Source organism: Oncorhynchus tshawytscha, linkage group LG05 (assembly GCF_018296145.1).
Source record: "Oncorhynchus tshawytscha isolate Ot180627B linkage group LG05, Otsh_v2.0, whole genome shotgun sequence".
NCBI lineage: Eukaryota > Metazoa > Chordata > Actinopteri > Salmoniformes > Salmonidae > Oncorhynchus > Oncorhynchus tshawytscha.
Window position 1 is genome coordinate 64,850,728 of NC_056433.1, and position 24,007 is coordinate 64,874,734.

Below are 24,007 nucleotides of genomic sequence, written 5' to 3' on the forward strand. Positions count from 1 at the left end.
TGGGAAGTTGTATGACCCACATTGATAAAAACACAATCAATTCACTTTGTTAGTACAACAATACACAATATATAATAATAGGACATGTGCTGTATCCCCTCAGTGAGATGTTATAAGGATGGATGACCTGACACCTTAAACTCTTTATATAAATGACTCACAGCGTATCAGACACCTGAGTCTTTTATCGCGCTAATAAGTAGACATCACCGGTCCTTCAACAGGCTAACAGGCACCTAGAGCTGCTAACGCCACACTTCGGACATGACGGTGACCGCCGAGCTCATCTCTATGACGGCTCTGACGTGTCACCATTAGTCACCTGTATGGGTACAGGGGGGACAGAGTCAGTGTCACCATTATGACGTAATTTATTAGGTGTAGTCAGGGCACAGTCACAAACCCCTTAGAGTAACAGCTGGCCAGCATGCACACAATATTTGGTTCTGGGTGCAGAGACTACTGTATCACCAACACAGATCCTGCAGCTAGAATTATGAAGCTGTTATCGTGGCAGTTCACTCACCAGTACAAAGGAGGCTCTTGAACATACTGATTATGGGCATGGTAAACACTGGGGGCTTCAGCTTGGTTGTGATGCGGTGAGGTGGCCTGTGGGGGGCTTGTGGCGTGTCGTGCTGTGCAGCTAGCAGGGGCCTGTCTGCTGACTAATTCTAGCCGTTAATTTCACATTTCAGCATCCCCGCCTGTCATCAGGGCTCTTATCAAAAATACATACCAGACCATAATCACACTATGACTGGCTGCCAACATACCTCAGGAGGCACATGAACACAGATGAAAGATGGGGGGCAGAGAGAGGGAGACATAAGAAAGTGGGACAAAGAGAAGGGATAGGTTGAAAAAGAGAAGTAGGTTTTCAACAGCCGTATTTGAACTTATTTGACACAATAAAGACAAAATGCTTTCTTTTGAAACGCTGCTCTCTCAGCACACAGGCACTTACAGTTCTGCTGCGGCATGTGCTGCAGACACAAACACGAGCACAATTGTCCCCATTATGAACAACTGTCCTGAGAAGGTGACTGTGAGCCCCTAGGTGATGACTACTGGGTCAGGGTGTCACCCAGTAACAGTTCTGGACCACTCACGACTGGTGGTGTTACTCAACAGTAACTGATCTGTGTGCCTTTTACAGATGATGTCCTCTGCAGTCTGAACAGTGAAGGACACAGGACCAGTCTGAGCAATGACTGTAGCAGGAACCCACTTGGGTCTTTTGAGGTAGTTCCTAGCTTAGACAGTTTCTCCAGGATTGAAAGCTCTGTCCTTTGCTCTCAGTTCACAACATTTGACTTGACTCACCTGTTAACGTTGTACTGTCTCCTTTGCGTTCAGAAATTTGAGTAGGTCAAAACTTGTGCATAGCTCTCTCTCTTCATGAGTAGCAGGAAGCTGTTCAAGCATTGGTGCAGTGTCCCTTGACCCTGAGACACTTTTAAGGCATGTTTCATGAAGATGGATATTACGGTGCTGAACTGATGTGCTATAGCCCATTCACCGGTAGGAATGTGGCCATTTCTTGGGACACTAGCTGCGGTCCATTTGGAGTAGGAGTGGCGATCTGAACCGAATAAACACTTCCTTGGGACACTAGCTGCGGTCCATTTGGAGTAGGAGTGGCGATCTGAACCCGAATAAACACTTCCTTGGGACACTAGCTGCGGTCCATTTGGAGTAGGAGTGGCGATCTGAACCCGAATAAACACTTCCTTGGGACACTAGCTGCGGTCCATTTGGAGTAGGAGTGGCGATCTGAACCCGAATAAACACTTCCTTGGGACACTAGCTGCGGTCCATTTGGAGTAGGAGTGGCGATCTGAACCGAAATAAACACTTCCCCCCCCAGCTTCTCGATTGTCTTCTCTGCAGTAGTAGACTTCATGATGGCAATCTCTGGCCACCTGCTATGAGCATAGACAACCATGAGAAACATTCTGTATTTGAATGGACCTGCTAAGTGGACGTGTATACATTGCCACACCTCCCCCAGCCAATCCCACAGATGAAGAAGTGCAAGTTGAAGTACGTTGCAAACCTTCTGAGATGAGGAACACGTTTTTGCTTCTCCTCAATGCTTCCATCCAATCCAGGCCACCAGAAGTAGCTTTGTGTGATTTCCTTCATGCAAACCATTTCACATTGACCTGAGTGTCCCCAGCAAAGATGGAATGATAACTCTCCTCCCCCACAGCAGACAACCGGACTGTACTGACAGCTCAGTTCTCCTGGAGAGGTAAGGTTTCAGTTCCGGAGCATCCCCTACAGCTTTACCTTTGATGATGTCCATCACTTCAGATAACACCGGGCTGTTTCTGGTGTTTCTCCATACTTCTGTTGAAATGACTGGTGCGTTTTCCACATCCACCACCATAAGCATGGATCTATTTCACCACAACAGTCCAAGAAGTACATAGGAACTGGCTAAATACCAGGAATTGCTGCCACTGAACAACTGACAGCTATCATCTTCCCAGTACTTTTGCACATGCAGACTGACAGACACAAATTAACTGGATGTTTTTGTGCATGTCTTATACAATTACAGTCAATGCTTCTCCAAACAGGAAATTTGCTGTGATGCCTATTGTGCTGTGACGTGTTTTAGAGACTATCCTGCAGATGTGCACGTGGTCCAATCATATGTATATGCTCCTTTAATGCCTAAATTACCTTTTGGGATTTTTTAGGTTAATATTTAGGATCAATAATTATCATACAATATCATTAACCATTTCACGTCTTATATGTAAAAATCAAAACAAATATTTATTGGTCCATACATATATTTAGCAGATGTTGTTGCGGGTGTAGCGAAATTCTTGCGTTCCTGGCTCCATGCCATATAAGATGTCATATATCTGGACAATCACTATCGCCCCAGCCCCTCTACAGTAGTTATCAACACTTTTTCTGTCAAATAAAGGATGTTTTGTTATTTCATCCGAACCGACCAAACTGTAGCACGGGGCATTCATTTTCTCCTTGTGTTTGGCTGGCGGATCCACGTGAGGGGCGGCAGGGAGCCGAGAGAGCGTACTGTTGCCAGTAGCCAATCAGCGAGAAGCATTTCTTTGGCACTATAAAAGCCACCGTGCTTTCGTAGTGCACAGTATTCACACAGTTGGTTCAAGTTAACAATTGAGAAGTTGTTGTGTTTTAAACGAATATAAGCGATTACTTTTGCTTCATCAGAGACATTATTGAACAATTTGGATTCAGCATCGTCTTGAAAACTGAACAAGGAATTAGTCAAAATGCGTCTGATACAGAACATGTCAACCATCGCGGAGTTTGCGACCCCAGAGTGTCCGTCTAACCGGACCATCAAAATAGCGGTGATTGGGGGCAGCGGAGTTGGCAAAACAGGTAAATCGACAAATCAGTTAAACTAAATGTTGACAACTGTATTTTAGTAACTGATGTTATAAATGCATAGGCTACATGATGATTAACTTATGGTCTTCTATTCCAGCTCTGGTAGTAAGATTCCTGACAAGGCGCTTTATTGGCGACTATGAGAGAAACGCAGGAAACCTTTATTCAAGAGAGGTCCAAGTGGACGGAGAGCAGGCAGCCATCCAAGTCCAGGACACGCCGGGTGTTGATGTAAGTTCACTATTTGCTTTTTGCTACGTTTCCAAATGCGCTCGAGACCACTGCGTTTGAGTGCCCACAGACCAACATTTATTTAGGCTAGTCCACCAGAGCCTCTGATCAGTGTGAGGTTTTCTGAATGAATAAATCAGTATCTACTGTAGTCACAAAACCATAGTAGGCTATGTGAAGTTTGCGCTTTATGTTCAGAGTTCTTCCCTCCCTGCTCTGGGCACTGGTCCAAACCCACAGTTTTTGTTCTTACTAAAAGTACAGAGTTTTTTTTATTTTTTTAGTCTGGCCTTCTAATTTCCCATTCAGAGAATGTCTGAGCCAGGGATAAATGATACCCCACTTCTGTCTCCTCAATCACCATCACCCTGTTCCCCTTTACTCACTCAGGAGGAGAGAGTAGAGGCAGGAGAGGAGTAACATTTCAGCCCACTGGTTGACTAGACTACAGCAATCAATTTATTAAAACATACCTGTTGCATAATGATGGGAACATATTTGGTCTGGCATGAATTTAAATCACTTAGCTATGAGGCTGTCCAGGTTGGATTTTATGAAGTTAATTCATGTATTTTTAAACACGGTTCTAAATGAGTTCCAATGTAACAGTTCTCTAATCATGATCTCCATGTTCTCCTCAGGTGACATGCAACGGCCTCAGCCTCCCTGATCATGTGACCTGCTCCATCCAATGGGCAGATGCTGTGGTGTTGGTCTACTCTGTGACTGACCGCCATAGCTTCGACCTGATTGGCCAGTTGCACCAGCTGGTGGCCCGCGCGGGCGGGGCCAACGTGCCTCCTGTCATCCTGCTGGCCAATAAGGCAGACCTGCTGCACATGAGGCGGGTGGATGCCGAACAGGGCCCCTTGCTGGCGGCGGCACTGGGCTGCTCCTTCTACGAGGTGTCAGCCAGCGAGGACTACAGCCAGGTGCATGGGGCCTTCCACAGGCTGTGCTGCCACATGGCCAAGCAGCAGCCCCAAGCCTCCCTGTCCTCCCACACCACAACTGGAGCAGCAGAAAAGAAGGGACGCTCACCCCTCATCCCCAGGCCCAAGTCCCCCAACATGCAGGACCTGAAGAGGCGCTTCAAGCAGGCTCTGTCGGCTAAAGTCAGGACGGTCACCTCTGTGTGAGAAGTACTTGGCTTCGTCTACTACACAACATGGTCCAGAGTGGCTACAGAAAATACATTGAATGAGGAGAAACGAGGACAGAAGATTCCTGTCTCGTTTGGGGACTCAATCCTATATGGATAGAGCAGCCTGACCTGCGACGAGCAGCAGAGACAAAATGGAGGCTCAAGTTTGACCTCTGACCGAGGTCACTGTCTGACAGAGGTCATGACCTCTGGGGTGAAACTGTTCACTGAGTCTGCAGACGTCTGCTATGAGGGACAGCAGCTGGGAGGTGTTGGTATGTCAGTCCAGAAGGGACAGAGGAGCTGAATGAAGCCCAAATACACTCCAGATTGTGTGAACACTGACATCTTCTCCTGGTAACAAAAGCCTTGACGGACACTGCAGAGTATTTTTAGCTGGCGGCAATTTACAGTTTAAAAAAAAACAAAAACCTCAGGCTGCCACTGCATGGCAATGCTAAAAGACACTGACATTGTCAGACAAGCCATGCACTTGAGTCAGAGTGCGTTCACTGTTCAGTTTCTCATCTGTCAAACTCCTGTTCCCCAGTGCATTCCTTGTACAACAGCCAAAACCATCATTCTGCACATCATGGTAGTGAACTATGAGTGGAAGGCAGGATCACTGTGGGGCAGCAGGGTATGGGGCTGGGTGGGATGTTGTGGTTATTTGTAATGCACTTTAAGAAAACCAAATGGTTATTTGTCATACTTTTGAAAATAAAATGATTGCATTCATGATGACTCTTGTCTTATAACCTCATGAGTAAAATGCAAACAACTTATACGAGCCAGGTATGAACCATGTATTATAGGTTGGGCTGTGTGTAGACATTATCTACAATGAAGCATACTATACCACACCAGTTCAGGCTTGTCCTCAGAGGTGCTGTTCCTCAACCTGGGTGGTGTGACCAATGACACCACAGTTATGTGAAAGTTCCTGTCACTAGTGAGGTTCACAGTTCATGCTGATTTGATCTGGGGTCTACTGACCTATGATTGAGAATATCAGGCTCCAGTCAACATGAAACACCCATCTGAACATGAAGAAAAAAGAAGCTTCAGGGCAGTTAGTGACATGGTGTGTGAAACTCAACTGTTGACCCCTGTTGGACAGACCGTGGCCTGTCATTACCACAGAGGCCCTCCACCGTAGCTCGCTCTCTCTGAGAACCCGATGTAGTGGTTTAATTCTGTACTGTGCCAGAATATTGAAAACCAGCAAGACGCCTCACATTACTTCTCTCACCTGTAATGAGCTCACACATTGTATAGGACAGTCAGAACAACTAACACAATTGTTTCATTTCACTCAATGTATTCAGATTTAATTCAAACAACTCGATTTGAATGTCATTGCTTTAAGTTGAACTTCAAGACAGAATCAAGTTTACATTCAGTACAGTTTGGAATAGGTCCATGAACACTTAATTACCTTAATGTGATTTAGGGCGTACAAGGGATGGGATACAGAGCTTACTAAACATTTAGGAATGCCTTTGAAAAAGCCTAAATAGATCCTCTTTCTATCATCTAGTCTTATGTCTGGTCTGCTCTGCTCACACACCAATGACTCCAATCCATTACCAAACCACAAAACCTCAATGGAGCATCTAATTTCTCCTCTCCAGAAAGCAGAGTGTGTGGTCCTTGTTCTGTGCTCACACACCGATGTCTGGCACCAGTCTTTGGGTGGTGAAGAGCAGCTCAGGGACATCTGTAGGTCTCAGCAGTCTGGTGGAGAGGACCAGCACCTGGGACAGAGAGCAGACAGACAGACATGGAGAATCCGACTAGCTCGTTGCTAAATCAGCAACGGAGAAAGACAACAGTTGGTTGTGTTTAGACAACTGGAGTAGACTATCTACTTATTTAAAGCAGATCCTGAATGTGAACGGAAACATTTCACTGTAAGGTCTACAGGTGTATTTGGCGCATGTGACTAAAACAATTTGATTTAATTTGACCCCATAGAAATCATTCATATGTGTTTAGATAAAGATGAGTTTGTTGTGCCTTGCATCCACATTCAGTATATGACCCAATGACTCAGTTCATACATTAGACAAACCCAGGCTATTCACTATTTATGTTTCATTAGTCCAAACAAAACCATTTTCTGACTGCTTTTAAATCTATTAATAACCAAGTCCTTAGAGGATCTATACGTTCCTGGAAGCCAGCCTTTATCAGAACACTACTAGCTGCAGACAGACAGATCGAGCAGGCTGAATGGGTTGGGGTTAGAGTGCGTGTTGAGGTCAGAGAGTGTGTGGGCCACTGGCTGCAGGATGAGGGTCCTACAGTAAGAGCCTCTCTCTTTCTTCTGTTGTTCTGATTAGAGATGTATTCATGACATCAGCCTTTGATGCTGCTCAGGCCTTTCATTAACACAGCTAGCCAGGGATTAGACTGTACTGCAGTACACTGGCTTACAGTTCATTAACCATGTACACACAGAGTACAATACACACGGATGTTTAGCGTGTGGTTGAGTCAGAGTGTGTTGTAGCAGACACACATTACACAATCAGATGCATTACCACATCACACACAAAGAATGTACACGTGTGTATATAACATTAGTTCCTTTCTGCACTATCCATTGTCTGTCACCTGAGAATATGTCTCAGTGTGTGTGCGTGCGTGCGTGCGTGCGAGAGAGTGATATAATATATAGCTACTCTTGACTTTCTTCAACTCAGCACCCAGATTTTTGTGGTCGTCCCCTCCCTGTGTTTTATCCTCAGGCTCCTCTTTTGATGTCACTCACACAGATGACAAACCCTCGCAAAGCCATCACAGTGTGTTATGAGCCATAACCTGGAAAGCTGTAGCCTAAAAAACACATTCATACCACAGCAGCGAAGACTGCACCTGGCCTCTCGTATCTCCTCTGATTTATTTACACCTCACCCTAGCTCTCCAAATCCCCCCTCTTTGCGCTGTTTGTTCGATGCAAGCTCTGCCGGGTGAGTCGAGAGCAAGCGGCCGTGGTCTCTCACCTGTGTGCCCGGCTTGTGGGCGGAGACTACCTCGCGGATCAGGCGAAGCTCAGAGGGAGTGACTCCTCCCACCAGGAAGAGAAAGAGCAGGGCGTGGTCGCTGGGGTGTGGACGGCTCACCTAGGGAGGGGTTAGGGATTGGGATAAAAATTAGCTCATGTAATTTCATTGCCACAAGTTAACCATATCATAATTCAAGGTTATGCTATGGTTTGTGAGCTGAAACTCTAAAAACAATCTGTGGAGCCTGATTACAGTTCAGCATAAACTGACTCTCTGTCTCTCCCTATGTCTCTCTCCCCTGCTGTCCTTCAGTCTCTCCCCTCTCTGGTCTGAGTCACTGCCCAGCTGGAGTGCAGTGGTCAGAGTGGACTATTCAGCATGAAGGCTTTAAACAACACTCATTCCAGACACACACACAGATTTGTACATGAGTGTGAGTCAGGGGGTCTGGTGTGCCAGCTATGTGTGATTGGTTGGCCTACGGGTAATGGCTGTGTTCTATTGGCTGGGGAGCGACGCCGAGATCACAACTACAGCCTTTGAATAATAACCGTACAATCAAAGCTGCAGGTGGGCGGGACTGGTCCGGGATGGCCAGACATGTGCATCAGGACTGTCTGCCTGGGCTGGCTCAACATGTGTCTTACAATAGGTAGCCTTTATCTGTCAGAGTGTGTGTGTTTGTGTATGTGTGCGCGTGCATGTGTGTTTACATTGATCAATATGCACAAGTGTGTGGATGTCAGACTGAACATGTGTGTGTGTTTACATTGATCAATATGCACAAGTGTGTGGATGTCAGACTGAACATGTGTGCAATGTAGTAGGTCAAATGGGTACGGGTCTTTGTGCTCATTTGTATTCATATTACATACAGTATGTACTGTATGAGTGCATTAGCTATACCTGCACACACACAAAACAGCAGACCAGCATCTACATGTGCATCCTTAAAGAGATATGAACACCCACCCCCCATCTGGCAACACAAACCCACTGCACTGTAGCACCAACCAAGTGTAAGGTACATGTGTATGAGTGAGTGAGGGGAGGGGATGGGAGAGGAGTGGAGGGAGGAGGAGAAACACAGTAACACACCTACGCCTAGACAGACAGACACACACTAAAGAACTACAGATGGGGTCTTTTGAGAGTTGTTCCCTAGACAGTGAAGACAGGGAGCTAGACAGTGAAGACAGGGAGCTAGACAGTGAAGACATGGAGCTAGACAGTGAAGACAGGGAGCTAGACAGTGAAGACAGGGAGCTAGACAGTGAAGACAGGGAGCTAGACAGTGAAGACAGGGAGCTAGACAGTGAAGACAGGGAGCTAGACAGTGAAGACAGGGAGCTAGACAGTGAAGAGAGGGAGCTAGACAGTGAAGACAGGGAGCTAGACAGTGAAGAGAGGGAGCTAGACAGTGAAGACAGGGAGCTAGACAGTGAAGACAGGGAGCTAGACATTGAAGACAGGGAGCTAGACAGTGAAGACAGGGAGCTAGACAGTGAAGACATGGAGCTAGACAGTGAAGACATGGAGCTAGACAGTGAAGAGAGGGAGCTAGACAGTGAAGACAGGGAGCTAGACATTGAAGACAGGGAGCTAGACAGTGAAGACAGGGAGCTAGACAGTGAAGACAGGGAGCTAGACAGTGAAGGTATATTGTGGTACAGACTAAAGGGTGTAACCATGTGTTTTATGGTTAAATGTTATACTGTGCCGTGGTCAGTGAGTTTTATATGGGTGATTTACTGTATGGAGGGTGTGTATAGTGTTACTAGAGGTTTTATGGTTCAGAGAAAGTAACCTTTAATATTACCCTTTCATAAATAAGCCTCTCACGAGGGTGTTTGTCATCTGTGTGTGTGTGTGGTTGGTTCAGTCTCTCACCTTCATGAACATACTGAAGCCAGTCTTGAGCATGTCGGTGAGGCCTCCAGACATGTGTTCTATGTCGGGAGACTCAGGTCTGTCTGGGTGGAAGATCTCCTCCAGAACCTGTCTGAGGAACGGACGGTACATCGCCTGGAGAACACACAGGAACACAGAGGAACAGGGCCAGTCAAAACATATTCTACAAATATCACTAGTTACCAGTCTCTTTGTGCTTTGTCCTATTTTGTACTTGTGAGTTATGCCATAGTGACAACAAAGTGGAGGGTGAGCCATATATAACACAGGGATTATATAATGAGTGGGAGTGTGTATTACATCTCTGTGCTAGGTATGTATCTGGGTGAGTAGTGTCTGTCTGGGTTATTGGAATAAAGTTTGTGTTTGAAGAACCCTTAACAGTGGTGTGATCCTCTAGTCCCCTCCATCACTGGATGAATGAGAGATGGTGTGATGTGAATAACTATGAAGCAGAGTTAGAAACAGCTCATCTCTGTAGGGCAGGCCTCTTATTGAGAAGGTCCATGCAGATGAGACGAGGGTATTGAGTTGTTTATAAGGGCGTTATTGTTGCTGGGGATGAAAATAGCTTTGTTTTCAGTTATGAGCCAGTGTGTTGTGGAGGGTATTGTTGAAAACAAGTGTTTGTATGATAAGTGTTTATGTGTGTGTGGGTGTGCTGATGATTTCGTTTTAAATTGCCTTGTTATTGTGTGATTAGTCTACCGTGGTGATTATTGTGAGGCGCATATACTGATTGCAGCCAAGTATTAGTCAGCCAGGCAGACTGTTAGCTAGGTGAATATGGATGGATAGTCAACGTGACATGACCCAACCTGCTCTAAAAAATACCCCACCTTTCCAGACAGGCACGACATTCCCATAAACCCTGGCAGAACACTACACCTCTACAGATACACACCCAGGAGGTGTACATTTCCCAAGCTGCATATGTCATCACTCCCCCTCTAACACACACACTCACCAACCCTTCTTAGCCATTTGGCTAATATATTTATTCTGTACTCATTCTATCCTTTCACACTAAAAGCACTGTGACTTTAACAGGCTACTGTATTCAGTTTAAAAGTTCTACCTTAGAGTGCTGAGCATGAAGGAGAGGGCACCTTGAAAAGACTATTATAAATAAAGTTATCAATGTTCACATTCTGAAGGTTATAAAGAAAACAGTCATATTTTCCAATTGCACTTGACAAACTCCATACAACGCTATTGTGTGTAGAGAGACAGAGACAACAGAAAGAAAGAGTGAAATAGAGCAAGAAATAAAGAGAGGAATTCGCTGACTGAAGGTTTAATCTGACCAGCTACCCGGGCCTATAAAGCAGTCCATTTTTAGGTTACAAGGTAAACCAGATTATTTTATGTGCGAGAAGTTCATATCCCGAGTTAACAATGCAGCCACAGTTAAAGTTTGGCAGAGCTTTATGAGAATTCTCGAAATAGCAGAGTGCTCAGAAGGGTCTGGAGCAAGGTCCCCTCTAAAATGCACCGGTACAGAGCACAGTAGCCGAGACTGCCGGGCAGAACTATCAGCCCACAGAGAGATCCAAGAGATTTCACTTGCTTGGCAATGTCAACATATGTTTCCCATGCCAATATAGCCCTTGAATTGAATTAACCATGAATTAACCAAACCATTCCTAGTCGATCGCCAGACGTTTCTATAAAAAACCCAACAATAAGCCTAGTTTTTTTTTCTATTAGTCTCGGTCTGTTGAAAGTAGGTTCACCCGATTCAGCTGCACTGTGTGCCGAGTAGGCGAACTGTTGCCATTTTATGTGTCAATGTACAAACTCTGCCCGGAGGGCCCAGAGAGCAAGTGCACTACAGGCCTACAACTGTCCAATCATATGGCTCAGATTACCATGTCTGCAGTACTTTAGCAGGCATAAGAAATCTACAGCGTGAGATTTCAAAACCATGACTGCTGTTTTTATGAGTGGTGCCTAATTCTGACCATCAGAAGCAGGCATCATCAGCCCAGTAAAATAAAAAGCTAATTATTCACATGTGTGCTCACTCAGCTGTGCCTCACAAGTAATACAACAACGGTGTGATCAAATATACACTACATCAAATTTTGAAATATAATTATAAAAAAATGGCCTGAACAACAATGCACTGGCATGGCAATTCAAGCAAAGCCAATATGCAGCGATAATGTATTGGGCCTATAGTGTACTGCACAAACCTCATTGCTACAGTTTGCAGTGGTGACCCATCATTCAGGGCAGGTGAGACAGACCTGTTTTGAGCCCCACCTGTCTGTTACTTGAACTCTGAAGTATTTATTTGGGCTGCAATTTCTGAGGCTGGTAACTCTAATAAACGTATCCTCTGCAGCAGAGGTTGAGAGAATGCAATGAGTGTGCAAAGTTGTCATCAAGGCAAAGGGTGGCTACTTTGAAGAATCTCAAATATAAAATATATTTAGATTTGTTTAACACTTTTTGTGTGTTATTTCACATTTTTTATGTATTCACTATTATTCTACAATGTAGAAACAAGTAAAAATAAAGAAAAACCCTTGAATGAGTAGGTGTGTCCAAACTTTTGGCTGGTATTGTATATTTATATATATTTTGTTGTTGGTTATTTTGGCATTAATACATGTCACATATCAGTTTGCAAACACATTGCGTTAATAAAGCCGCATAAGGCAGCTCCAAAATGCAGGTGTTTCAGCCTAGCTCAGTGCTTTCTGTGGTGGTGCGGCCTCCAGCGGAAAATATGGAGCGTAGGGGTTGGTAATGTTCTCTAGTTGCCTGGTGATTGGTTCAGTGTTCTGTTACTCACACTACGTCACTGCAAAATCTACAGGGAGAGCTAAAAGAATTCAAGCCCCTTGGGTGCTGCCATAGAGTTACATTAGAAGTTCCCATCCAAGAAGTCTCAAGGTCATTGGCCACAGATAAAATTACGTTATATCTACCATCGCTTTAACTGGACTGATCATGTCAACATCATACTTTCAAAATCTTAGCTAGCAAGCTAGACAAGCAGTCATCATCATGAATCAAGTTGACAATCTACTAGCAAATCCTTTTCAATCCTTGTCATATTAATACAAATTTGAGATAAAAAGTATCGGTGCTCATTGGCCATGAACATTGCACAACAAGTTGGAAATCGCAAATTCAACAATGAGTGTTTTGGAAGGAATCAGGGACTAACTGCAAGTGTTGCAAAACAACCACTAGCCTGCTATCTATTCAGTGGAGTGGGTGTGTGGTCCAAGTCTGGGTTTAAGGGTCTCTTTTCCAAGCTTAAAGGGATAAACATTCACATGCAACACTATGGGCCAGAAAAGGTTGACCACATTAGCAATGCTGTCAATACAGTATGATTTCTGCCTCGTTCAAAACAACTGGAAACTCGGAACTGGGAACTCTGGGGAAAAACGATCTCAGACTGGGATTTTTTTTTATTTATTATTGATATATATTTTACCCCTTTTTCTCCCCAATTTCGTGATATCCAATTGGTAGTTACAGTCTTGTTCCATCAAGAGCTGTGCGTCCTCCAAAACGCGACCCAGCCAAGCCTCACTGCTTCTTGACAATGCTTGCTTAACCTGGAAGTCAGCCGCACGGAAACACCGTACACCTGGCGACCGTGTCAGCGTTCATTGCACCTGGCCCGCCACAGGAGTCGCTAGAGCGCAATGGGACAAGGACAACCCGGCTGGCCAAACCCGGACAACACTGGGCCAATTGTGCGCCACCCCATGGGTCTCCCGGTCGTGGCCGGCTGTGACACAGTCTGGGATCGAACCAGGATCTGTAGTGACACATCTAGCACTGCGATGCAGTGCATTAGACCACGGGAAAATATGTTTTGAACAGAATTTCAAGACGGGAACCCTGGCCTCTTTCTAGAGCTCCGACCTGAAGTTCACAGTTTTCTTGAAAGCACCAAATCCAGAGAAAGTCAGACTTTGATGACAGTTTGATGACAAAATTTGCCCACAAGAAGGACTGCCATTCCACATTCCTGTTCACAGCACAACAAGGTGAGTCAAAAATTGTATTGTATGCTGGTGCAAAAATTATGTAATATGCCAGGGAGATATGTATACTGTAGCTAAGAAAGTAATACTAAGTGTATGTTATGTAGTAAGCTGTTAGTAGCCCATGTGCCTCACCCTAATAATTTGGTCCCTTTTCCCTTCATAACTTAGCCTAATGTTGCATAAGCTTCCGTTTTTTAAGTCATGTAAAAAATACATCTGAGTGGTAGAGCTCGGCTTGTATTTTGACAGAGAAAGTTATTTTGACATGATTTGGTGACCACTTCTAAAGTTTTCCCTGTAAACACTATCAACGTTTCCCTTTACTGTGGCAATTGTGATCAATGCAATATTAGCCACTTTCAATGCAACCTACCAAAACTATGCAAGAGATTTTGTTGAAGGCGCATCAGAGTACTCTGCCCGAGCTACACAGACCTGTGCGGCATAAACAAATCAGAGCTGCAGTAGGCCTAAATGCAAACAGACCATTGCCATATATGGATCTGTGCCATTTACTTTGAACTGGACTGTGTATACAGCATGAGCAGTAGATGAGTAGACACGCTTGTTTTGAGATCAAAGCGAGAGCTGCATGTAGTCACATGTGCACATTTTGTTCATATCCTTTGCTATTTAGTGAGCTATTAGCCCAGTTATAGATAATTTGTAGTTAGAAATAGGGGAGCGATTGCCTCCTATAAGAGCAGAAAACGCGTACATTTCTAGACATGTTTACAAAGCTAGTCAGGTAAAGAGCTTTTTTTTGTCTTAAAGCGGCAGTGTTGTATTTTGAGACAGGCTTGAATAAGCCAAGTAGCCAATAGGCAGATGGTAGCGTAATTTGTCTGATTCTCTCTAATAATGGTATGGGAATAATAATGCATTTTATTTTGTAAAATGGTTTCTTGCATCAAACACAACATTTTCAGTCTGAAGGACAAGTCGATAAAAAGGTTAATGTAAAACCCTGCATGTTTTTTTAAAAGTCTCATGGAATGGCCTACATTGAACACCACACATTGGCTGCATGTAGGCTGAATGATAGAACAGCAATTTCCATGTTCAAATGTTATGGCATGTATTTTCTCCATTGTTTTTGATGGCAGGCAACTCTGGTAGGCCTACATTATGATCAAATAGCCACCACAGCCTACATTGCCAATGTTAAAACTGAAACTAAAAGTAGCTACAGCCTCAGTGTTCACGGTAAACGCGCGCTAGAAGTTTAACAGAATTTTCTCAAATTTTTAGTTTACCCTCAGCAGACCTGAAATTGGCTCTGTGCCGATTTTTTTTTTTTTGGGGGAACATTGCTCTGGATGTTAGCTTCTTTCTAGAAAGGGTAGCTCACACACACACACACACACACACACACACACACACACACACACACACACACACACAGTGCTCTCAATACTTGAAGAGATATATTTTTCTGGACACCTAGCAACCAGTATCAACACAGAGCAAATAGTTCCATCCTCCTCTGCTTGACTCAGGTGTGATACAGTAATATCCAGGTAGACACACCCTTCTGACATGGAATCCTCACACCTTTGACACCTGTCAACCAGATTCACCCCATCAGCATCTAATGAAGTGATTCTACCTCATGCTGACAGCCATCTCAGCCATATTAGGCATGTGTGGGGAGACTGACTGTGTTATATAAAAGCAACATTTTATTTAAAAAAATATATCATCCAGCACTTCAACTTCCCCATGTAAATACATGTCAGCTCAGTGATCAAACACAAACAAAACAAAACAAACAAACTTGGGAGTAAACACATGACTAACTCATCTCAACACGCATTCACATACAGAGAGAAAGAGAGGTTTGAACACATTGGCCTATGAGTTCAAATGAAACAAACAAACCAATTCATTCATCTCCCCATCTACCCACAAGACAAAACAGTCCTTTATAGCCTCATCTTTAGTCATCCTGCTATCACACAGGCCTCCCATGACATTTGGAATGAATTTCCCTGTTACTAATAGATATTCATTCCCCCTGGGACTCACCTACTAAAGAGGAGGATAACAAATGATTCACGCAAACACCCACACTATCAACAACAGTATAATTAAGCAATAAGGTACGGGGGTGTGGTATATGGCCAATATACCACGGCTAAGGGATGTTCTTAGGCACGACACATCCCCAAAGTGTCTTATTGCTATTATAAACTGGTTACCAACGTAATTAGATCAGTAAAAATAAATGTTTTGTCATACCCGTGGTATACAGTCTGATATACCATGGCTGTCAGCCAATCAGCATTCAGGGCTCGGACCACCTAGTTTATAATGAAGGTTACATCCGGCGCCGACAGAGATGGCCGCCCCGCTTTGCGTTCCTGGGAAACTATGCAGTATTTTGTTTTTCAAGTGTTATTTCTTACATTGGTACCCCAGGTAATCTTAGGTTTCATTACATACAGTCGAGAAGAACTACTGAATATAAGAGCAGCGTCAACTCACCATCAGTACGACCAAGAATATGACTTTCACGAAGCGGATCCTGCGTTCTGCCTTTCACCCAGGACAACGGAATGGATCCCAGCCTGCGACCCAAAACAACGACGCCGTAAAAGGGGCAAACGAAGCGGTCTTCTGGTCAGACTCCGGAGACGGGCACATCACACACCACTCCCCAGCATACTACTCGCCAATGTCCAGTCTCTTGACAACAAGGTTGATGAAATCCGAGCAAGGGTAGCATTCCAGAGAGACAGAGATTGTAACGTTCTTTGCTTCACGGGAAACATGGCTCACTGGAGAGACGCTATCGGAATCGGTGCAGTCAGCTGGTTTCTTCACGCACCGACAGAAACAAACATCTTTCTGGTAAGAAGAGGGGCGGGGCGTATGCCTTATGATTAACGAGACGTGGTGTGATCACAACAACATACAGGAACTCAAGTCCTTCTGTTCACCTGACTTAGAATTCCTCACAATCAAATGTCGACCGCATTATCTACCAAGGGAATTCTCTTCGATTATAATCACAGCAGTATATATTCCCCCCCAAGCAGACACATCGATGGCCCTGAACGCACTTTATTTGACTCTTTGCAAACTGGAAACCACATATCCTGAGCCTGCATTCATTGTAGCTGGGGATTTTAACAAGGCTAATCTGAAAACAAGACTCCCTAAATTGTATCAGCATATCGATTGCGCAACCAGGGCTGGTAAAACCTAGGATCATTGTTATTCTAACTTCCGCGACACATATAAGGCCCTCCCCCGCCCTCCTTTCGGAAAAGCTGAAACTCACTTCCGTCATCATGAAGTGCTTTGAGAGACTAGTCAAGGACCATATCACCTCCACCCTACCTGACACCCTAGACCCACTCCAATTTGCTTACCGCCCAAATAGTTGCACAAACGACGCAATCTCAACCACACTGCACACTGCCCTAACCCATCTGGACAAGTGGAATACCTATGTGAGAATGCTGTTCATCGACTACAGCTCAGCATTTAACACCATAATACCCTCCAAACTCGTCATTAAGCTCGAGACCCTGGGTCTTGGCCCCGCCCTGTGCAACTGGGTACTGGACTTCCTGACGGGCCGCCCCCAGGTGGTGAGGGTAGGTAACAACATCTCCACCCCGCTGATCCTCAACACTGGGGCCCCACAAGGGTGCGTTCTGAGCCCTCTCCTGTACTCAAATCAAATCAAATTTTATGACTGCGTGGCCAACTCAATCATCAAGTTTGCGGACGACACTACAGTGGTAGGCTTGATTACCAACAACGACGAGACGGCCTACAGGGAGGAGGTGAGGGCCCTCGGAGTGTGGTGTCAGGAAAATAACCTCGCACTCAACGTCAACAAAACAAAGGAGATGATTGTGGACTTCAGGAAACAGCAGAGGGAGCACCCCCCTATCCACATCGATGTGACAGTAGTGGGGAGGGTAGTAAGTTTTAAGTTCATCGGCGTACACATCACGGACAAACTGAATTGGTCCACCCACGCAGACAGCGTCGTGAAGAAGGCGCAGCAGCGCCTCTTCAACCTCAGGAGGCTGAAGAAATTTGGCTCGTCACCAAAAGCACTCACAAACTTCTATAGATGCACAATCGAGAGCATCCTGTCAGGCTGTATCACCGCCTGGTATGGCAACTGCTCCGCCCACAAAGCAGGGACCGAGAGACTGAAAAACAGCTTCTATCTCAAGGCCATCAGACTGTAAAACAGCCACCACTAACATTGAGTGGCTGCTGCCAACACACTGACTCAACCCCAGCCACTTTAATAATTGATGTAAAATATATCACTAGCCACTTTAAACAATGATACTTAATATAATGTTTACATACCCTACATTACTCATCTCATATGTATATACTGTACTCTATCATCTACTGCATCTTTATGTAATACATGTATCACTAGCCACTTTAAACTATGCCACTTTGTTTACATACCCTACATTACTCATCTCATATGTACAGTGCCTTGCGAAAGTATTCGGCCCCCTTGAACTTTGCGACCTTTTGCCACATTTCAGGCTTCAAACATAAAGATATAAAACTGTATTTTTTTGTGAAGAATCAACAACAAGTGGGACACAATCATGAAGTGGAACGACATTTATTGGATATTTCTAACTTTTTTAACAAATCAAAAACTGAAAAATTGGGCGTGCAAAATTATTCAGCCCCTTTACTTTCAGTGCAGCAAACTCTCTCCAGAAGTTCAGTGAGGATCTCTGAATGATCCAATGTTGACCTAAATGACTAATGATGATAAATACAATCCACCTGTGTGTAATCAAGTCTCCGTATAAATGCACCTGCACTGTGATAGTCTCAGAGGTCCGTTAAAAGCGCAGAGAGCATCATGAAGAACAAAGGAACACACCAGGCAGGTCCGAGATACTGTTGTGAAGAAGTTTAAAGCCGGATTTGGATACAAAAAGATTTCCCAAGCTTTAAACATCCCAAGGAGCACTGTGCAAGCGATAATATTGAAATGGTAGGAGTATCAGACCACTGCAAATCTACCAAGACCTGGCCGTCCCTCTAAACTTTCAGCTCATACAAGGAGAAGACTGATCAGAGATGCAGCCAAGAGGCCCATGATCACTCTGGATGAACTGCAGAGATCTACAGCTGAGGTGGGAGACTCTGTCCATAGGACAACAATCAGTCGTATATTGCACAAATCTGGCCTTTATGGAAGAGTGGCAAGAAGAAAGCCATTTCTTAAAGATATCCATAAAAAGTGTTGTTTAAAGTTTGCCACAAGCCACCTGGGAGACACACCAAACATGTGGAAGAAGGTGCTCTGGTCAGATGAAACCAAAATTGAACTTTTTGGCAACAATGCAAAACGTTATGTTTGGCGTAAAAGCAACACAGCTCATCACCCTGAACACACCATCCCCACTGTCAAACATGGTGGTGGCAGCATCATGGTTTGGGCCTGCTTTTCTTCAGCAGGGACAAGGAAGATGGTTAAAATTGATGGGAAGATGGATGGAGCCAAATACAGGACCATTCTGGAAGAAAACCTGATGGAGTCTGCAAAAGACCTGAGACTGGGACGGAGATTTGTCTTCCAACAAGACAATGATCCAAAACATAAAGCAAAATCTACAATGGAATGGTTCAAAAATAAACATATCCAGGTGTTAGAATGGCCAAGTCAAAGTCCAGACCTGAATCCAATCGAGAATCTGTGGAAAGAACTGAAAACTGCTGTTCACAAATGCTCTCCATCCAACCTCACTGAGCTCAAGCTGTTTTGCAAGGAGGAATGGGAAAAAATATCAGTCTCTCGATGTACAAAACTGATAGAGACATACCCCAAGCGACTTACAGCTGTAATCGCAGCAAAAGGTGGCGCTACAAAGTATTAACTTAAGGGGGCTGAATAATTTTGCGCGCCCAATTTTTCAGTTTTTGATTTGTTAAAAAGGTTTTTGATTTGTTAAAAAAGTTTGAAATATCCAATAAATGTCGTTCCACTTCATGATTGTGTCCCACTTGTTGTTGATTCTTCACAAAAAAATACAGTTTTATATCTTTATGTTTGAAGCCTGAAATGTGGCAAAAGGTCGCAAAGTTCAAGGGGGCCGAATACTTTCGCAAGGCACTGTATATACTGTACTCGATACCATCTACTGCATCTTGCCTATGCCGTTCTGTACCATCACTCATTCATATATATTTATGTACATATTCTTTATCCATTTATACTTGTGTAAAGGGAATTGGAATTGTTAGGTTAGATTACTCGTTGGTTATTACTGCATTGTCGGAACTAGAAGCACAAGCTACACTCGCATTAACATCTGCTAACCATGTGTATGTGACAAATAAATTTGATTTGATTTTGAATGACCTGGATTATCAGTTGATATAACAAGTATCTAGCTGGCTTCAAGTTCCAAAAGCTGGTCTAGGATGAGCTCTAAACCCTGAAAGAATTAAACCAACACCATCCGCAAGTCTATGGATAGAACTTTGTATTGGGTGTTGAGAGCGATTAAGTCTCACTTAGTTTGCTGAGTGCTTTCTGCTGAATAGGTGGACCTTCTTCCGTTTAGCCCCCAGAAGGACAAGAGTCTCGTCAGACTCCTCAGAGAGTGGTTACTATGGCAATAGAAGAAAAGTATTACTTTACGTAAGACTAACAATGCCACTGCAACCTTCCAACCAAAACAAATATCCTTTTTAGGCTTCTCAGTATGGTGTGTGTGTGCGTGTGCGTGCAGGTAAACTCAATTGATAGATCTTGGAATTGTCTCCTACTGTTGTGGTGTCAAAGTATTTTCCCTCTGAACTCACTCCTCTACCTTGAGATGGACAGGATAGCAGTACTGAGATCACGGATGTGTCCTCTTCAAGCCATTCCAGTCATGCTCTAACCCCCCTTTTCTTGAGCATGTGAAGTGTCTGACTTCTTCTGGGTAGAAATAATTGATTAACAGCATGAAAGGTTCCAATGGATAATGCAGGTATATACATGTGTGCACTGCATATGTTACTGAGCATTGTGTGTGTGCTATGAAACACACCATACCTGGCTAGTGTCTTGCACTTCTTTGGTGTGTTCTTATGTCAGAGAGAGACAGGGGCAGACACACACAGAGAGAGAGAAGGGCAGAGAGACAGGGGCAGACAGAGAGAGAGAAAGAGAGCGAGAGAGAAGGGCAGAGAGACAGGGGCAGACAGAGAGAAGGGCAGAGAGAGGGGAGACAGGGGAGACAGAGAGAGAGAGAGACAGACAGACAGACAGGGGCAGACAGAGAGAGAGAGAGAGAGAGAGAGAGAGAGAGAGAGAGAGAAGGGCAGAGAGACAGGGGAGGCAGAGAGAGAGACAGGGGCAGAGAGACAGAGAGAGAGAGAGTGAGAGAAAGACAGAGGCAGGCAGAGAGATGGTCAGGCAGAGAGAGATTATCTACTTCACTTGCTTTGGCAATGTAAACATACATTTCCCAATTGAGAGAGGCAGAGAGACAGGGGCAGGCAGAGAGACATGGACAGAGAGAGAGAGAGGCACATGGACAGACAGAAAGAAAGGAAGGCAGAGACAAAGCCAGAGAGACTGACAGACAGGAACAAAGTGAGCCAGAGATACTGACAGACAGGAACAAAGTGAGCCAGAGATACTGACAGACAGGAACAAAGTGAGCCAGAGATACTGACAGACAGAAACAAAGTGAGCCAGAGATACTGACAGACAGGAACAAAGTGAGCCAGAGATACTGACAGACAGGAACAAAGTGAGCCAGAGATACTGACAGACAGGAACAAAGTGAGCCAGAGATACTGACAGACAGGAACAAAGTGAGCCAGAGATACTGACAGACAGAAACAAAGTGAGCCAGAGATACTGACAGACAGAAACAAAGTGAGCCAGAGATACTGACAGACAGAAACAAAGTGAGCCAGAGATACTGACAGACAGGAACAAAGTGAGCCAGAGATACTGACAGACAGGAACAAAGTGAGCCAGAGATACTGACAGACAGGAACAAAGTGAGCCAGAGATACTGACAGACAGGAACAAAGTGAGCCAGAGATACTGACAGACAGGAACAAAGTGAGCCAGAGATACTGACAGACAGGAACAAAGTGAGCCAGAGATACTGACAGACAGGAACAAAGTGAGCCAGAGATACTGACAGACAGGAACAAAGTGAGCCAGAGATACTGACAGACAGGAACAAAGTGAGCCAGAGATACTGACAGACAGGAACAAAGTGAGCCAGAGATACTGACAGACAGGAACAAAGTGAGCCAGAGATACTGACAGACAGAAACAAAGTGAGCCAGAGATACTGACAGACAGAAACAAAGTGAGCCAGAGATACTGACAGACAGAAACAAAGTGAGCCAGAGATACTGACAGACAGGAACAAAGTGAGCCAGAGATACTGACAGACAGGAACAAAGTGAGCCAGAGATACTGACAGACAGGAACAAAGTGAGCCAGAGATACTGACAGACAGGAACAAAGTGAGCCAGAGATACTGACAGACAGGAACAAAGTGAGCCAGAGATACTGACAGACAGGAACAAAGTGAGCCAGAGATACTGACAGACAGAAACAAAGTGAGCCAGAGATACTGACAGACAGAAACAAAGTGAGCCAGAGATACTGACAGACAGGAACAAAGAGAGCCAGAGACACCGATTGTAAGATTTGTAATTACTTACTCGCAGTGATTACATTTGACATAGTGCTGTTACACTCTGGGAAAAAGAACATTGGGTTCTTAAGTGTCTGAAAGAAAAATGCCACCCCCTCTCTCCCTGTCTGACCGTGAGGAATATTCTAAGATTAGAGGGAGAGGAGGTTGTCATAAACAAAGACATCTTGACCTGAAGACATGAAATTGACTAGAAGAGTGACTCAGTGGGGAGAGACGTGGTGATGTTTTTCTTTTTTGAGTTTCTGTCAAGAAAAGCCAGTAACTCACAGATACAAAGCTCTGATCCATTTAATTGTACTCATTAATTGTACTTCATTATGAACAGAGAGAGTACTAACACATAGCACTTAGCTGTCTTACTATACTTGTGAAGACTTTTTGGCGACCAGGAATTGATTCCCATTTAAAATCTTAAAGCCCTAACCCTAACTTTAATCTGAAACCCTAAACCCTAAACCTAAACACTAACCCCTAATTCAAATTTTTGTTGGTTTACTATTTGTGTGAGGACTTTTGATACTCACAAGTATACTAAAATGTGTACGCGTACACACACGCTAAAATCTAAAGGCACAGCTATTATGCAGAGGCTTTGCCACTGTTTGGGGCCAGGCAGACATAGAGAACTAGAATGCAGATACTAGATGGGGTTGTAATTTTTACAACCCTGAAATAAACATGATAATACTGTATATCCAACTCATTGTGAGCTGTGGCAAGGTACAGTCAGAGGAAATGTATTGAAGGTAGATTGGATTGCAATATATGTCATGGAACATGTCATGAAATATATATCATTAAACCTACATCATTAAATAGTCTATAAATACATGCAATTATCAGATATCTTAAGCAGCTTATTGTAAGGTGAGGGGAAAATAAGAGTGAAAGTAGGAGACATTCAGAGAGACATGCTAACATCTACAGGGCCCCGTTTTCATTTCTCAAACGTTATCTATCTGGATTTCGCCTATTGAATAGGATTAAATGCATAGAAATAGAATGAATAGAACGGACAAATTATTTACTTTAATGGTGACTCCCGTTCTATTCATTCTATTTCTCTATGCCAGTGGTTCTTAAACTTTTTCAGCCTGAGACCCAAATGAGAAATTCTGTGTTTTCCTGGGACCCAAGGTTAGGAAAATATGCAACTATACGTAAATAATCGGTACATTTCAATGCACTTATGCCTAAAAAAAAATGCAATATAGGCAAAAACAAATAAAAATGAAATACCCATAAATATATTTTCATGTTTATTTTCCCCCATTAAAAACACTCCTACACACCTGTCTAGGTTGGAACTGGTGCTGTTAAAATACAATACATAATTTCATTCTGAACTGGAATAAATGGATTGATTACATCACACAGATGTATAACAGAACACACACACACACACACAACTTTTGGTTGTGCAACCCTAAGTAACAGTACAGATCAAAACATGCAGGCCTACTTACTGTATACATTATTGTTGATAGACAGTTTAGGTTGGAACTGTTGCTGTTAAAATACATATTTTAAAAATTTTTGAACTGGAATAAACTGATTGATCACGTCACACAGCTGTAGACCAGAACACACACACACAGTCCTAAT

The 24,007-nt window shown here is 43.9% G+C and overlaps 2 protein-coding genes across 2 annotated transcripts in view; one reads left to right on the forward strand and one right to left on the reverse strand.

Annotated features, from left to right (window-relative positions):
* The first annotated feature begins 3,122 nt into the window (after nt 1–3,122).
* LOC112251128 (ras-like protein family member 11B) lies at nt 3,123–5,189 on the forward strand. Its single transcript, XM_024421880.2, has 3 exons — nt 3,123–3,390; nt 3,497–3,630; nt 4,272–5,189. Exons 1-3 carry the CDS (start codon nt 3,279–3,281, stop codon nt 4,767–4,769), a joined length of 744 nt encoding a protein of 247 aa, XP_024277648.2. The 5' UTR covers nt 3,123–3,278; the 3' UTR covers nt 4,770–5,189.
* An 889-nt stretch (nt 5,190–6,078) lies between these two features.
* The window catches only part of LOC112251597 (sec1 family domain-containing protein 2), a 186,703-nt gene continuing 168,774 nt past the window's right edge, over nt 6,079–24,007 (reverse strand). The window contains exons 7-9 of the mRNA XM_042322251.1: nt 9,676–9,810; nt 7,783–7,902; nt 6,079–6,531 (exon numbers count right to left, since the gene is read on the reverse strand). Of these exons, the coding sequence (XP_042178185.1) occupies nt 6,439–6,531; nt 7,783–7,902; nt 9,676–9,810 (348 nt within the window). The 3' untranslated portion in view covers nt 6,079–6,438. The remainder of the gene's footprint in view (nt 6,532–7,782; nt 7,903–9,675; nt 9,811–24,007) is intronic.